General features: G+C 33.3%; 1 protein-coding gene and 1 long non-coding RNA gene across 2 annotated transcripts; both read right to left on the bottom strand.

Annotated features, from left to right (window-relative positions):
- Window positions 1–2,634: 2,634 nt before the first annotated feature.
- On the bottom strand, window positions 2,635–3,658 carry LOC132029703 (uncharacterized). The gene is made up of 3 exons (XR_009407894.1): window positions 3,516–3,658; window positions 3,266–3,432; window positions 2,635–3,049 (listed from the first exon to the last, which is right to left on the bottom strand). It is a non-coding gene; the product is annotated as an uncharacterized LOC132029703 (long non-coding RNA).
- An 8,085-nt stretch (window positions 3,659–11,743) lies between these two features.
- LOC132031606 (uncharacterized) lies at window positions 11,744–12,903 on the bottom strand. Its single transcript, XM_059421576.1, has 2 exons — window positions 12,114–12,903; window positions 11,744–11,883 (listed from the first exon to the last, which is right to left on the bottom strand). Exons 1-2 carry the CDS (start codon window positions 12,901–12,903, stop codon window positions 11,744–11,746), a joined length of 930 nt encoding a protein of 309 aa, XP_059277559.1.
- Between the last annotated feature and the right edge of the window lie 1,674 nt (window positions 12,904–14,577).

The following is a 14,577-nucleotide window of genomic DNA, read 5'->3' as shown; positions in this document are numbered from 1 at the left end:
CTATTTTCCTTTTAAAAAATTATTTTGTTAAGAAAAATATTTTGACCATCAAAATATGAAAATATTAAAAATCATTCTCCTCCATACCAAACACACCCAGAAAGGCCTTGCATTTTGGGAAATATACCCAAAATGATAAGCACTAAGCCCTCACTGGTATTATAAAAGGTGAAGGATAGGGTGGTCAGTTAGCTATTATTTTATTTTATTTCAGCCTATGTAAAACATAGTGGAATGCATGATTTAAAGGGAGTAAGGTGCACTCCTTAAATATATACATGTTCTTTACTTATTATTCTTTCTAATTTTGTACATACATATAGATAGCCCGAGTCAAATACGTGCGCCAACTACTTGTATACACAACACCTCTAAGGAAAACAAAAATAGCAAGAGAAAGAGACTCCATAAATGATACAACCTCATGTTCATATTATATATCTTTTAAGCGTTAGTAAGGACAACTTCTATCTCTCTCTTTAAACGTCACTTAATTAATAATTATTTCACTAATTAGAACAGTAAAAGTAGATCAAATGACCTATTATATACTTTTAAAAACATCAAGTATGTTGAGACAAATTTAATTTACTAAACAATTAATACTTGGGTCACTACTAGAAATAGAGCTTTTTTTCCACCGACATTTGGAGAAAATTTGTGCTATAAACATGAATTTCTCATCTCATTCCCACCGAATCTATCAATTTTAAAAACGCGTATGGAAAATAGGTTCCTATCAAACGCCTTTAAATCCTAAATTTTCCGCATTTAAAATACTACTATTTAGATATTTCCCATCGACATTCAGTGAGAAATATTTTTCAGTGGAAAAATAAAAAATTTTTAGTAACGGGTTCAAAGAGTAATTATTTTGTTTTTTGTTCAGTCATTTTTTTTGTTTTGGAGTTGCGGGGCGGCGGGGGCGCGGGGGGCGGGGGGGGGTCGCTGTTGTGGTAGAGAAAAGGAAATTGCATTAATGATTGATAAAAACAACAAACAACTTGTTAAAAGCTGCATGTGATGGCCATGTTGTGACTGAAGAGTCAAAGCAGTCCAGATCATTTGAATAGAAAAATGCAACATGCCTCTAAAAGTATAAAGAAATTCTATATCGGTCAACTTAATCTTTTAATATTAGGGGATCGTTTGTTTGCTGGTTAGAAAGGGTCTCATTCATGTTTTAAATTAGCTCAATTAGTATCATGTTTGGTAGCTTTTTAAAAAATTCAGCACATACAATTTCACATAATTAAAATATGTATAAGTTGTAAGTCAATTTACATATTAAGCAAGATAAAAGTTGAAATAATTAATACATGAATTACTAAACCCTACGTAACTAAATCCTACGTTACATAATTCTAACCAGCAACCAAACAACCCTTTAATTTTTTACACTTACCCACATAATTGATGAAAGAAAAGATTTAGATAGGAATTTTTCATTACGTAAGACTGCTTTATTAGCATTGATGTTAAATTATTACTTCCTCCGTTTCAAAAAGATCGTCTTAGTTTGACTTGACATAAAAATTTAAAAAAAAAAACTTTTAAACTTATATATTTATGTGGCTATAAATCATCTCATAAAATTTCTAAATATAGAAATATATCAATCTTTTAAAAATAAAGTAATAAAGAAAATAAAACAATCTTTTCGGAGAGGGGGGGACGGGAGGTAAGTACTAATAATGTAGAACAATCAATTCACAGAAACAAACAAATACGCACACCATAACAGTAGCAAAAACCGACCAACCCAAAAATAAAAATTAAAAGGAAGGAAAAGAAAAAGAAAAAGCTGACTCGGATAGTAGAAGCAATGCATTTCATTCAATGTACAACAAGAAAATGTCAAGAACAGTTTTATCTTTCAGATTGGAAATATAAAAATATATAAAAAAGGAAACCCAATATCACACGAAGAACACCCAGAAAGAAAAAAAGAAAAAAATTGATGAGATTTAGCAAAACAAATTACAGATCAATACATGGGGATGAAAATCAAAAAGAAAAAAAAGTGTTTAAGTGTTTATAGATAAGAACAGGAAGAAAAAAACAATTACTCACACTATCAGAAAATCGCTAATTTTTAAACGGAAAAGGCTCAAATATGCCATTCAACTGACGAGCCATAATTTATCGACGTCATTAGATTACGTTTAATATTTTTGTCGAGATTAACAATTTTCTGATAGTATAATTTACAAAAGTTTGACGTATTTATAAGAAGAGTTAATAAAATGACTCATTCATGCCATATTTAGAAAATCTGATTTTTCAATACCATGTAAAAGAAAGATTATAAAGAGAGTAACATATTTTATTAAGTATTTAAAATTGGGTCAAGCTTAATTAAACGACGTAGACCTTAATTGGAGGCCACAAAAGAACGAGGATTATAAAAACACAATTAATAAAAAATGATATCGATGAGTCATTTTGGTAACGAGCGATGGATAAATGAGTCAGACTATTGATTTTGGTTAAATGAAGCCATTTCCGTCAAGGAAAATTAGCATTTTCTGATAGTGTACTTAAAGAGAAACCATTAAAAAAAAAAAAATAAAAGAGAGAAACAAAAAGAAGATAAAAGACATTTTCGACCACTGGATCAGACAATTTTAATTTTTAAATCTTGGCTTGTTGATAAGGTATCTTCAATGGAAAATCCATCAAAAACGTTACTGACGAGCCAAATTCCGACATATTACGTTTAATATTTTTGTCGAGATTAACAATTTTCTGATAGTATAATTCGCAAAAACCGTAAAAAGAAGAGAAATAAAATGTAATAGCTACCACTATCAGAAAATCGCTAATTTTCAGAATTCAAAAGAAAGAAAAGAGAGTAATATAAGAAGACAAAAGAGTGTTTAACTATTTATAGATAAGAACGAGGAAGAAAAACACAATTATTGTAAACATCGCTAATTTTCGAAGGAAAATCCGTCAGACATGTTACAGACTAGCCAAATTCCGAAGGATTTTGTTTAAATTTCCGTCGGAAAATTAGCAATTTTCTGATAGTGTACTTTGCAGAAACCTTAAAAAAAAAAAAAAAAAAAAGAGAAAGAAAAAGAACAAAAGACAATTAGTACCACTATCAGACAATTGCTAATTTTCGGAATTCGACTTGTTGATAAGGGATTTCCGATGAAAAATGTTACTAACAAGCCAAATTTCAACGAATTCTATCTGAAATTTCCGTAAAAAATCTTTGGAGCCTTGTAAAAAAGAAGAGAAAATGTAAGTAACTAACCTTCTTCTTCAGGCAAAAGTTGAGCAACAGATCCCAAGGGTGAGAACAAAGATATAAAGAGAAATACAACACAAAATCTGATACAACTATCCATTGAAGTTATCTCTTGTTGTTGTTGTTGCTGAGAAGAATAGTTTTCAAGTTTTAACCCCTTTTAATTACAAATGCTGTGTATAAAGGAAGACACATTAGACCATATTGTTCAAATAATAGAGGAAACAAACAACATATGAAAGGCGTAGAAACTGACCATAAATGAAACATGTAATTAAGTCGTCAAGGAAAGGTGGTTACGAGTTAAAGCCTTGAAATGGAAGGCGGGAATGGAGAAAGGAAAGATTAGTGTTGATATAAATAATAATGGAGAGAACTAGGAATCATGTTTAGGCACAAGATGGCAGAAAATGAAAAATATGGTCCCTTATATGTTTGGGATAGGTTCAAAATAGTCTCTTTAAGTATGCCTTTTAACAGTTTTGGTCCTTTAAGGTGAATACATTTTGTCTTTGTCAGACATTCTTGAATTTTGATTGTTAGATTTATCGGAATTGTGAAAATAGAAAAAATTTAACATGAATATACATTTGGAAGTTGGATTTTGTAGTTTTCGTTATTTTTGGTTTATGTCAAAACTCTGGTGCAATTTTTAATATTGTTGATCTATTTTCGTGTCCTGTGTAGTTTTTCATGCTTTAGTTTATGGAATTTCTGGTTAATTTTTTCCACAATTTTGATTAAATTTAACAATTAGAATTCTCTAAATATATTGTAGAGTCGAAAAGTCTTCATTATTGACAAATTTACATGATCAAAATTGCTCAGCTGATACTTAAAAGACTATTTTGGACCTACTAAAAACTAAAGGGACCATTTTTCTCAATTTCTCTACAAAATGGTCTTTTTAAAAAATGTATTTGATGTAGACTTCTCAATCTCCGTGCAAAGGTCCTTTTATTAATACGACCGTTCAATTATTGCTAGCGTAAAGGTAAAGCCCGTCTTTTTTTAATGTTTTAGTATTCAGTATACTAACTAGAGGTCAAAGTCAAAATATTTTTATGATAATTTTTTTTTTTATCTATGTCTTTTTAAGGGAATTTAGAACTTTTAGTCCCTCAAATATCGGCCAATTATGATTTTGGTCCTTGTAAATTCCGATTAAATATATTTGATCTTCAATTAGTTGATATGTTCATTTTTTTTATATCTGACTATGAATCTACACAAATTTAACTAAATATTAAGTGCATCATTTAATTGTCAATGTGTTATGCTACTGCTACACTGGGATTATTGCTCCATATTTGAGGATAATATAATACTGAAAATAATTTAAATATCACATGTTTTCTATGGGAACAAAATCACATGTTTTAGTTAATTACAGATTAAATGTGCTTAACTAAATATTATAACGACCAAAAGCATAATTTATTAATAAATGAGGTACTAAAAGTGAAATTATTCCTTTGTCTAATTAAAAGGCACAAATAGATCAAAGGCTGCATGCAATAGTCGGTGTGTAGTTTAATATTTTACTCTTAATTTTAGTTTTTCTAATCACTGTAGTACCTTTAGGCAACAAGCTTTTTCTCCCTCAAAAGCAAGATGTCCATAAAACAAGTTGTTAGGGGGAACCCTTGAAATTGAGCTCCATATGGTCTGTTGTGGAATATGTACCAATAGATTTAACTTTGTTCAATCCATAGATTTGAACTAAATTTGCTGTAGATATTTTGCAGCAATGATGTATGCAATCTCCAAACCTCTCTAGAAGAGATTAAAAAAAAAAAAAAAAAAAAGGAAAAATTATGCTATATGTCTATTTTTAAAAATATTTACGCCACGCAACTCATAATTTGGTTTGTTAATAATTCAGTTCATATTTGTGTATAAACACATTTTATATACTATTATATATATGGTATAATATTAACTGATTTCAAACTCTCAAATATTTAGTTGGTTTTAAACTTTTAAATATTTGGAAAATAATAAATGACTATTGCAGAGTCTTTTAATGAAGGACAAACAGTTCAATCAACATTTCTAAGGCCTTCGTGCTTTTAATATAGTATATATATTATATGTTTTATGCAAGGTTGATACAACATTTATAATGCTTTCCCCGAGGTATGTTGTATAATATTGCATATTGGGTTACGTGGAGTAATTATTTTCAAAAATTATATATTTTTGAAAATTTCCCCAAAAAATGATATTCCTTCGTCACATTTGTCAAAACTTTTACTTTGCCTATAATTTTCTTAAATTTTTGAAATATAAAGTATTAATTTTGGTGACTTATAATTTTTTCGTGTCTTCTAAAATATGTAAATTCAGTTCTAAATTTGAAAAAGAATAGGTCTAAATTCACACTAAAGATTATAATTAAGTGGTTTAATCTCGTACTTCAAATCCCTTCACAAGAATTGCGACAGAGAAGTGTGAACTATGAGGAAATTATGAATACTTTGAATTTATCGTGTTTTTGGTGCTTATTTCTCTTCTACTTTTTCCCTTTTTTCTTAAAGTCTTTTTTTTTGTTATCTATATGGATATTGATAGCCTATGTGGTTGGGAGGAAGGCAGGAAATTCAATCTTCATGTGAGGGAAAACTGTTAGTAGATATTTTGATAGTAATTTATTGAGATATTAAAGGCCTACACGTCTTGACTTAAATTTGTTTGCACAAATCCCCATGCACACAGTTGGAGAAGACCCAGTCAAAAGCAATCAGCTAGATATGGACCTCTTTTTTGTCTGATTTCTTCGTGTTCTTTTCGTCCTACTCCCCTTTCATTTCGTGGAATTTTACTTTGATGAATTTTAACCCCTTTCAAAAGTAGATAAATTGTTTTATGTTATGGCTGCATCAATAGAAAATTTAAAACCATTTAATTAGTAATAACAATATTTTATATTACTTCATTAGTTATAACAATATTTTATATAACTTTCTCAGTTTTCAAGTGTAATTCATTTAACTGTTCAAATTCTAAACTTTGATGACATGTTTTTGCTATTCTATTATGTGATATTGTTTAACTAGATACGAGAATGTATGCAACTTGCTAAAAGTATCCCTTAGTAATTTAAGCTATATTTCTAATTATACATTACCATACAACTAAAAAGTCGAAGAAAATTCAAGACTCAGTAATGGGTCCACCAAAATAAGTTGTGGGAATTTTCTCCCAAAATTAGACAAACTATTGTTCGTTTTTCAAAAATCTGCAAAATATTGTGCAACTAGTAAAGCCATCAGCTTCACAGCCTGTCACCTTCAATTAAAACAGTTGGCAAGGGATTGTTTTAAATTTCATCATGGGCGGCTTCTCATCTTATCTCAAAACTAATGCCTCGATATTCTCTTTTAATATTAATAAAATTAAAGTTAGTTTGCGTGTACATCAACTTTGATTAATCTTTTCGACATAATTAGTCTACTTTAAAAAAAAAAACATAGAAAAAAACTATGCATATCATTGTTATTCCATTGTATATTACTTCCTCTATTTATTTTTACTTGTCCATTATATTAAAAATAATTTTTTTACTTTTATCATTCACTTTAAAGATATCAATAAAGCATTTAATTTTTTGTTTTTTGTTTTATCCTTATCATTAATTACTCATTTCCAAACCATTCTCCAAGCCCGATAAAACTATACACCAATTAACATGAGTGTTATAGTAAAATACATACTTTATATATTAATTCTTAAGGATGAAAGTAAAAAATGAACAAGTAAAAATGAACGGAGACAATATTTTTATGAATCCATGAGTTTGACCATCTACTTAATTATACCAATCAATTATCTCAAAACCAAAATTTCAAGGAAACATATTTGAAAAAGTGCTCCGTAAAAGAAAGATGTGATTCATCAACTTCACTTTTTTTCAGAAAATTGGTACCCATAGAAGAAAAAAGAGAATAGTATTTAGATACATAAAAAAAAAAAAAAAAAAGAGTGGATTTTTCCACGTGCATGCGATGAAAAGTCAGCAAACCAAAAGTACAACTATGGAACTTTTCCGTACAATAGTAATTTCTGCCGACTCTTTTTGCATGGTCAACCACTTTATTATGGCATATTTTAATTTTTTATTAATTACTATTTTCTCGGTTCTAAAGAGTGTTTACTTAGCAATTTATATATCCCTTAAGAAAATATTAATTTTTAAATAAAAATATATAATTTGACTAAACTGTCCTAATTAAATAGGTATGAAAATTTGATCACTTAACACTTAATAAGAACAAAAATAAAATAATAAAGTTAATTTTTTCTTAATTTAATAAATGAACAATCTTTTTGAACAAAGACGATAAAAGTTAAGCGGATACTATTTTGGAACCGGAGGGAGTATTAATTAACAATATTATACTACATACAAATCAAACTTTTCTTGACGCACAGGATGAGATAATACAGGAATCTTGCAGAACTTTCAACTCATTAGTCTTTATTTCATTTCGAATCGGTTTTATATATTTTCATCGATTTTCAAATTAAAAAAACTTGCATAGTAATTATGAAATATCTATTCGGAGAACTGAGATTATACTTCAAAATTGATAATCGAACCAATATCGGACGTTAGCTGTAGGATATATCTACTAATTCAAGTAAAAGTCGCGCAAATTACAATGTTTTATTGTCAAGTACTACAACTTGAGATGCAAAATAAATTTACCTTAGAAGTTAATAAATTAAGTATATGCAACAAAAAATAAAACAAGGTAAAAATTAAATTGTACGATTGACAAAAACCATGAAACTGTTAATGGACAAAATCAATATGAAAATGGTGAAAAGAATCGAAGTCGGTGAAGAGAAATAAGAGAGAGAAAGAGTAATTCTATTATTTCAAGAAGAAGAGAATTTTACAATATATATTCTATCTAAAATGTTATTTGGGCCTCCTATATATATGTACCCGAAAACTAAATGGCCCCAGACTACTAATGATAAATACACCCATCATACTAACTAACTCAGCCCACACCACTTCTTTGCGGTGCCAACTATAATATCAACTCTAACACCTCCCGTCAAGTTGGAGGGTGGATGAACCCCCAACTTGCCAATATGAAAATGATGAGCAGCACCAGGTGGGCTTTTGGTGAAGACATCAGCAAGTTGAGATGCAGTAGGAGTATGATGCAAGGATACCAAACCATCAGTCAGTTTTCCTCGCACAAAGTGACAGTCCAATTCAATATGTTTGGTGCGTTCATGGAATACTGGATTCTTCGCAATGTGAATGGCAGCCTAGTTGTCACAAAAAACAGGAACTGGTTCCTGAACAAGAAAACCAAAATCACAAAGTAAACGAGTGAGCCAAGCTACTTCAGCCACTGCCTTACTCAATGACCAGTACTCAGCCTCGACTGAAGAAAGAGACACCACAGGCTGCTTCTTGGACTTCCAACAAATCAAGCTACCACCAAGGAGAGCACAAAAGTGCAATGTGATCGCTCATCGTCGTGGCAAGCGAACAATCATCGTCATTAAAAATCTTGAGACACAAGTCAGGAGAATTGTTCAAAAACAGACCATGCTCAGATGTACCCTTGAGATATCTTAAAAGATGTAAAGTTGTTGTCGTATGTGGAACACATGGTAACTGCATGAACTAGCTTAAATGCTGCACAACAAAGGAGAGATCAGGCCTAATATGAGTAAGGAAATTCAACTTGCCTATGAGACTCCTGTATAGATCAGGCTTGGGCAAGGGATCACCCACACCAGCTTTGAGCTTGGCATGAAGCTCCAAAGGACAGAGAACAGGAGAAACAATATCACAATGAAATTCTTTCAACAGGTCAGCAACAAACTTTTTCTGATGTAACAGCACACCACTAGGGGTATATAAGACCTCAATGCCAAGGAAATAGTTCAGGAGCCCTAAATCCTTTATCTTGAAAGTATCATTAAGAAAACTCTTGAGATTAGATATTTCCTCAGAGGCAGTCCCAGTAATCACAATATCATCCACATAAACAGCCAAAATAACAAAAGAATCCCTAGACCCCTTACTGAATAAAGAGTAATCATTAAGAGAATGAGAATAACCTTTTGATTGCAATGCTTGGGAAATTTTAGCATACCACTGTCTAGAGGTTTGCCTTAAACCATAAAGTGACTTTTGCAATTTATAAACCAATGGACCATAGGCAGGAGGGGAAAAAACTGTTAAACCAGGAGGAAGCTTCATAGAGACTTCCTCATCCAAGTCACCATGCAGAAAAGCATTATTAACATCTAATTGGTAAAGGGGCCAGTGTTGTTTAACAGCAACAACAATGAGGGTTTTAATGGTTGGCATCTTTACAACAGGGGAAAAAGTTTCATGAAAATCAATCCCCTCAAGTTGGGTGTCCCCCCTAACCACCAACCTAGACTTATACCTCTCAATACTACCTGCTTTATACTTGACCTTAAAAACCCATTTACACCCAATGGGCTTTTTACCAGTGGGCAAGGGAACAATGGCCTAAGTTCCATTTGCCTCCAAGGCCTCAAATTCTTTTCTCATGACATCTTGCCACTCAGGAAGTGAGGCAGCCTGAGAATAAGTATAAGGCTTAAAAACATGTTGCTGACTAGGCATAGAACAAGATGGATCACAGGTGGAGGTAGAAGAATTGCAAATATAATTGTCTACATAACTAGGTCTAGTTCTAGGTCTAGTGGAATTCCTAAGATTGACAATAAGAGGAGGAGAGGGAACTGGGAAGGAAATAGCAGGAGAATGGACAGGAGAAACAACATGAGGATGAGGAATTCGGGAAGTTGGTACAGGAGAGGAAGCTGGAGGGGCAGCAGAATTAGGGGGAATAAAAACAGGAGCAGAATTGGGAAAAGAAGAGGGATCCTCAAAGTAAGCTGAAGAAGGAAAAGGACAGGAAGCAGGAGAACCAGTACTAAAGTTAAGGAAAGGTAAAATGTACTCATGAAAAAGCACATCCCCAGAAATGAAACAAGATTTGGAGTCAAGGTTGTACAATTTAAAACCCTTCTTGGCAAAAAGAAAACCAACAAACACACATGGAGAGGCCCTCGGTTGAAACTTATCCCTATGTGTTTTAGGTATGGTAGAATAGCACAAGCAACCAAAAGATTTGAGATGACTATAACTGGGAACAGTCCCATAAAGCAGTTCATAAGGACTTTTGTGATTAAGCAAAGGAGATGGGAACCTGTTGATCAAATATGTAGCTGTAAGAATACAATCTCCCCAAAATCTAATGGGAAGGTGAGATTGAAATAGTAGTGCTCTGGCAGTGTCTAACAGATGTCTGTGTTTCCTCTCCACTACCCCATTTTGTTGTGAGGTATGTGGACAGGAAGTTTGATGTATGATCCCTAAATCAGAAAAAAAAACTTAGAACCAGACAGACTAGAGCCTAGCTCTAAAGCATTGTCACTCCTTATTATTTGAACCTTTGTATGGAATTTAGTTTCTACCATTGCTAAAAAGGCCTTAAGAAGAGTGAAGGCATTTCCTTTGGCACCTAATAAGTGAGTCCAAGTTGCCCTAGAATAATCATCCACAATGGTAAGAAAATATTTGGATCCATCATAGGTGGGACTATGGTAAGGCCCCCAAGTATCTATGTGTATAAGTTGGAAAGGGGCAGTGCTTTTGATGGAACTATCAGGGAAGGATAACCTGGACTTCTTGGCAAGTGAACAAACAGGGCAATCAAAAGACTGTTTAGAGGACAAATGAGACCCAAGGTGAGAAATGTTCTTCATTTTAGAAAAAGGTAGGTGCCCAAGTCTATAATGCCAAAGTACTTAAGTTTTATTCATATTTACAGCAGCAGTTACACCATCAACTACAGCAACCGAATCAGCACATACTAAAGTAGGAATTTTAGAGACTGAAGAAACAGGAAAAGTAACAGAAGAAGGTACAGCAGGAACAGTACACCCATTAGAAGAATCCGAAGATAGAGCAGCTGGATAGTAGCAGAGCTTGTAGAGTCCACTATCAGCCCTACCAAGAACCAGTGGCTTCTTCAGAGAAGGGCCCTGTAAGGTACATATAGTGTTGGTGAAATTAACATTATCACCATCTTTAGCAACAAGTTTAGAAACAGAAAGAAGGTTGTGTTGAAAACTAGGAATGTAAAGCACACTGTGAAGAACAAGATCAGGAAACAAAGTCAAAGAACCAACATTTGTAACCTTGACTTTATAGCCATTAGGGAGAGTAACTAGATAGGGAATAGAAAGAGTTTGCATATTGAAGAGGATAGTTTTATCAGATGTCATGTGGTCAGAAGCTCCAGAATCTATGATCCATATTGTATTTTCTATTCTAGTAAACAAGCAAGTTCTAATGCCTAAACTATCATTCATCAGCTTACCAGCAAAGTTAGCAGAAGCCATGAGGCAAGAAGCAGAAGTGGAATCAGAAATGTGGGTCTGTTGCATCACTGATATTAACTGGGAATGCTAGTCTTTGGTCAGACCATGAAGGGAATAAGTCTGTTCAGATCCAACAGCATCAGAATACCCAAAAGAGTTATTGGAGGATTCAACCTCAACATGAGCAGCAGTCTTTCTTGGGTTACCACCTTTTGTAAACTTGAAACCTGGTGGAAACCATGTAGCCTATAGCACTTTTCAATACTATGCCCAGATCTTTTGTAGTACTTACAATGGAGAGAGGTCTAATTTTGAAAATCAAAATTGATTCTGGGAGAAAATTGTTGTCTAGAAGTATTAGCATGGGGATTGGAGTTGGAAGTACTTCCTTTGTGAAAACCAGAACCAGATAGAGTCTCATTATTAGGAAATTATTGCCTAGGATAAGAATTGGAACCGGAAGCTCCAACATGAAAGGAGGCAGAACCAGATGAAAACTGAGAAGTGCATGATATGTTTCGTTGTTTTTCATTAGCCAACAATATACCATAGACATTACTGACACTGGGAAGGGGCTTGATCATTAAGATATTGCTCCTAGCTTGAAGATATGTGTCATTCAGGCCCATTAAAAACTGATAAAGCTTTTGTTCATCATCAGCCTTTTTGCTTCCCCCACAAGAACAGTGATTAGTAGAAATAGAGCTGATTTCATCCCAAAGTTGCTTAATCACATTGAAGTATGATGTTATGTCTAATGAGCCCTGAGAGATATGAGGTAATTCCTTTTTAAGTTCAAAAATCCTAGCTCCATCAGCTGTACTATACCTTTCCTCCAGTTCACTCCATATACCCTGGGCTAGTTTTGAATACTCTACACTACGAGCAATGTCCTTAGTAAGAGAATTTATCAACCATGATACTACCAAATCATTGCAACGCTGCCATTGCCTGGCTAAAGGCGAACTATCAGGAGGTCTAGTAGAGATTCCTTGGATAAAACCTAGCTTATTCCGTACAGACAAGGCCACCAATATATTTCTTCTCCAACTACCATAACCAGTACCATCAAAAGGTGTAGTTACTAGAGAGGAACCTAACACATTAGATAGATGCACATACAAGGGATGACAGGAGTGGGTGTAATTATCAGGATGAAATGCAGTTCGAGAAGCAGGCTCAGACGAGGCAGGCATAGAGGTATCCCCGCTTGTAGCAAGAGACTCAGTACCAGTACCATTCGTCATTGCAAATACAGATAATCAAGACACAAAATACACCAGATAACCAAACACGTAAATCGATACGTAATTCAGATAGAACGAAATTACCAGAAATCGCGAATCAAAATTCAACGAAACAAAAATTACACAACACGAGCAGCACCTCACAATCTTTGGATTGCAGACCAAAAAAAAAAAAAACTGAATCGAGCAAAACCTAGCGCAAGCAACAACCTCACAATCGCAACAAATCGAACATCAATCGAAACCCTCGCTTCGATTAGTAGGCTTCACAAGCTCAAAATTGGAGATAATTACTCTGTTGAGGACAAAATTTGCAGAATATCATTGTGAAATGGACGAAACCCTAGAAATTGGGGCAAAATCAACGCAAAACCCGAAAAAACCTGAAAAACTTGAAATTGAAACTCGAGGGTAACATCGATCTAGAGCTAATACTTAGCTTTAATAGGATCTTCGCTCTGATACCATGTTAATGGACAAAATCCAGATGAAAATGGTGAAAAGAATCGAAGTCGGTGAAGAGAAATAAGAGAGAGAAAGAGTAATTCTATTATTTGAAGAAGAAGAGAATTTTACAATGTATATTCTATCTGAAATGTTATTTGGAGCTCCTATATATATGTACCCGAAAACTAAATGGCCCAAGACTACTAATGATAGATACACCCAGCATACTAACTAACTCAGCCCACACCACTTGCTGTGGTGCCAACTATATTATCAACTCTAACAGAAACAGTATATATAATTTTGGCTTTCGGCATTGCAAGCGTGTCCCCATTCGCTAACCATAATTGAGAATTTGATAATCAAATAAATAACATTGATCTTGTAAATTCTTGTAATTCTCGATTCACTAAGCACGATAAGCTCATTTTCTTTTTTCTATCAATTGAAAATATGCAATATGAATTTACTTGACTTAAATTGATGTCAAACACGAGTTAGGGCATGACATTTTATCAAGCACTTTTATTAGCCAACCACTTATTAGTAGGTTGGAATAGTGTTGGGACCGGATTTATCCTGTTGTCAACTAGTTAGAGGTGGAAAATGACAAGTTAGATTAAATTTGGGCAAGTCTAAATGGGTCAAGTGTAAGGCCCAGGAAATTTTCCGCTTAAGTATTACATCCTCGTTCAGGCTCTAAGTTGGGCGCAGTGGTGTTCAAATTTTTTTTGAAGGTTTTTAACACTTAAATCGTATGTTTGGAAGATTGTATGAGTATTATTAAGATGGGAGAAATAATCAGATACAAATTGGATTTATTTAAGGGAGACGATGATCATAATCGAACATGTTCTAATTTCAAACAATCATATCTCCCAATGTAAAATGAATTTAGCTACGAACTATATGTCAAGTTACAGTCTTTGAAGTCTGAATAGTTTCCAACACTTGAAATCATTTGAACATTCTTACACAAAATTATTAGCATTTTATTTAAGGTTCTCATGCTAGAGAACCTGCACGCGCACACAAGCAATGCTAAGGGGCATGCTCGGATGACAGGCGTGCAACACGTGAACATCATGCAACGACCTTTTCGTGTGTTAGCCGCACGGTGCGCATATATAGCATTTCAGTGCCCAAAAGTTATATAAAGCCAAAAGGGGGTTGGGAAGAGAAGAACTATAACATTTTGACACATCCTTAAGAGTGTTTGAGAAATTG

This window comes from Lycium ferocissimum, chromosome 9, assembly GCF_029784015.1.
Source record: "Lycium ferocissimum isolate CSIRO_LF1 chromosome 9, AGI_CSIRO_Lferr_CH_V1, whole genome shotgun sequence".
NCBI classification, from domain to species: Eukaryota; Viridiplantae; Streptophyta; class Magnoliopsida; order Solanales; family Solanaceae; genus Lycium; species Lycium ferocissimum.
Note: the sequence above shows the minus strand (reverse complement) of the source record. Positions and strands in the feature narration are given on the sequence as shown.

Bases quoted from the DNA above. Each gene is read 5' to 3' on its own strand.
- LOC132031606 (XM_059421576.1), bottom strand. From the start codon at position 12,903: ATGACGAATGGTACTGGTACTGAGTCTCTTGCTACAAGCGGGGATACC. The intron at 11,884-12,113 runs GTTCCAATTCTT...GGTTTCCACCAG, and splicing joins CTTTCATGTTGGAGCTTCCG to GTTTCAAGTTTACAAAAGGT.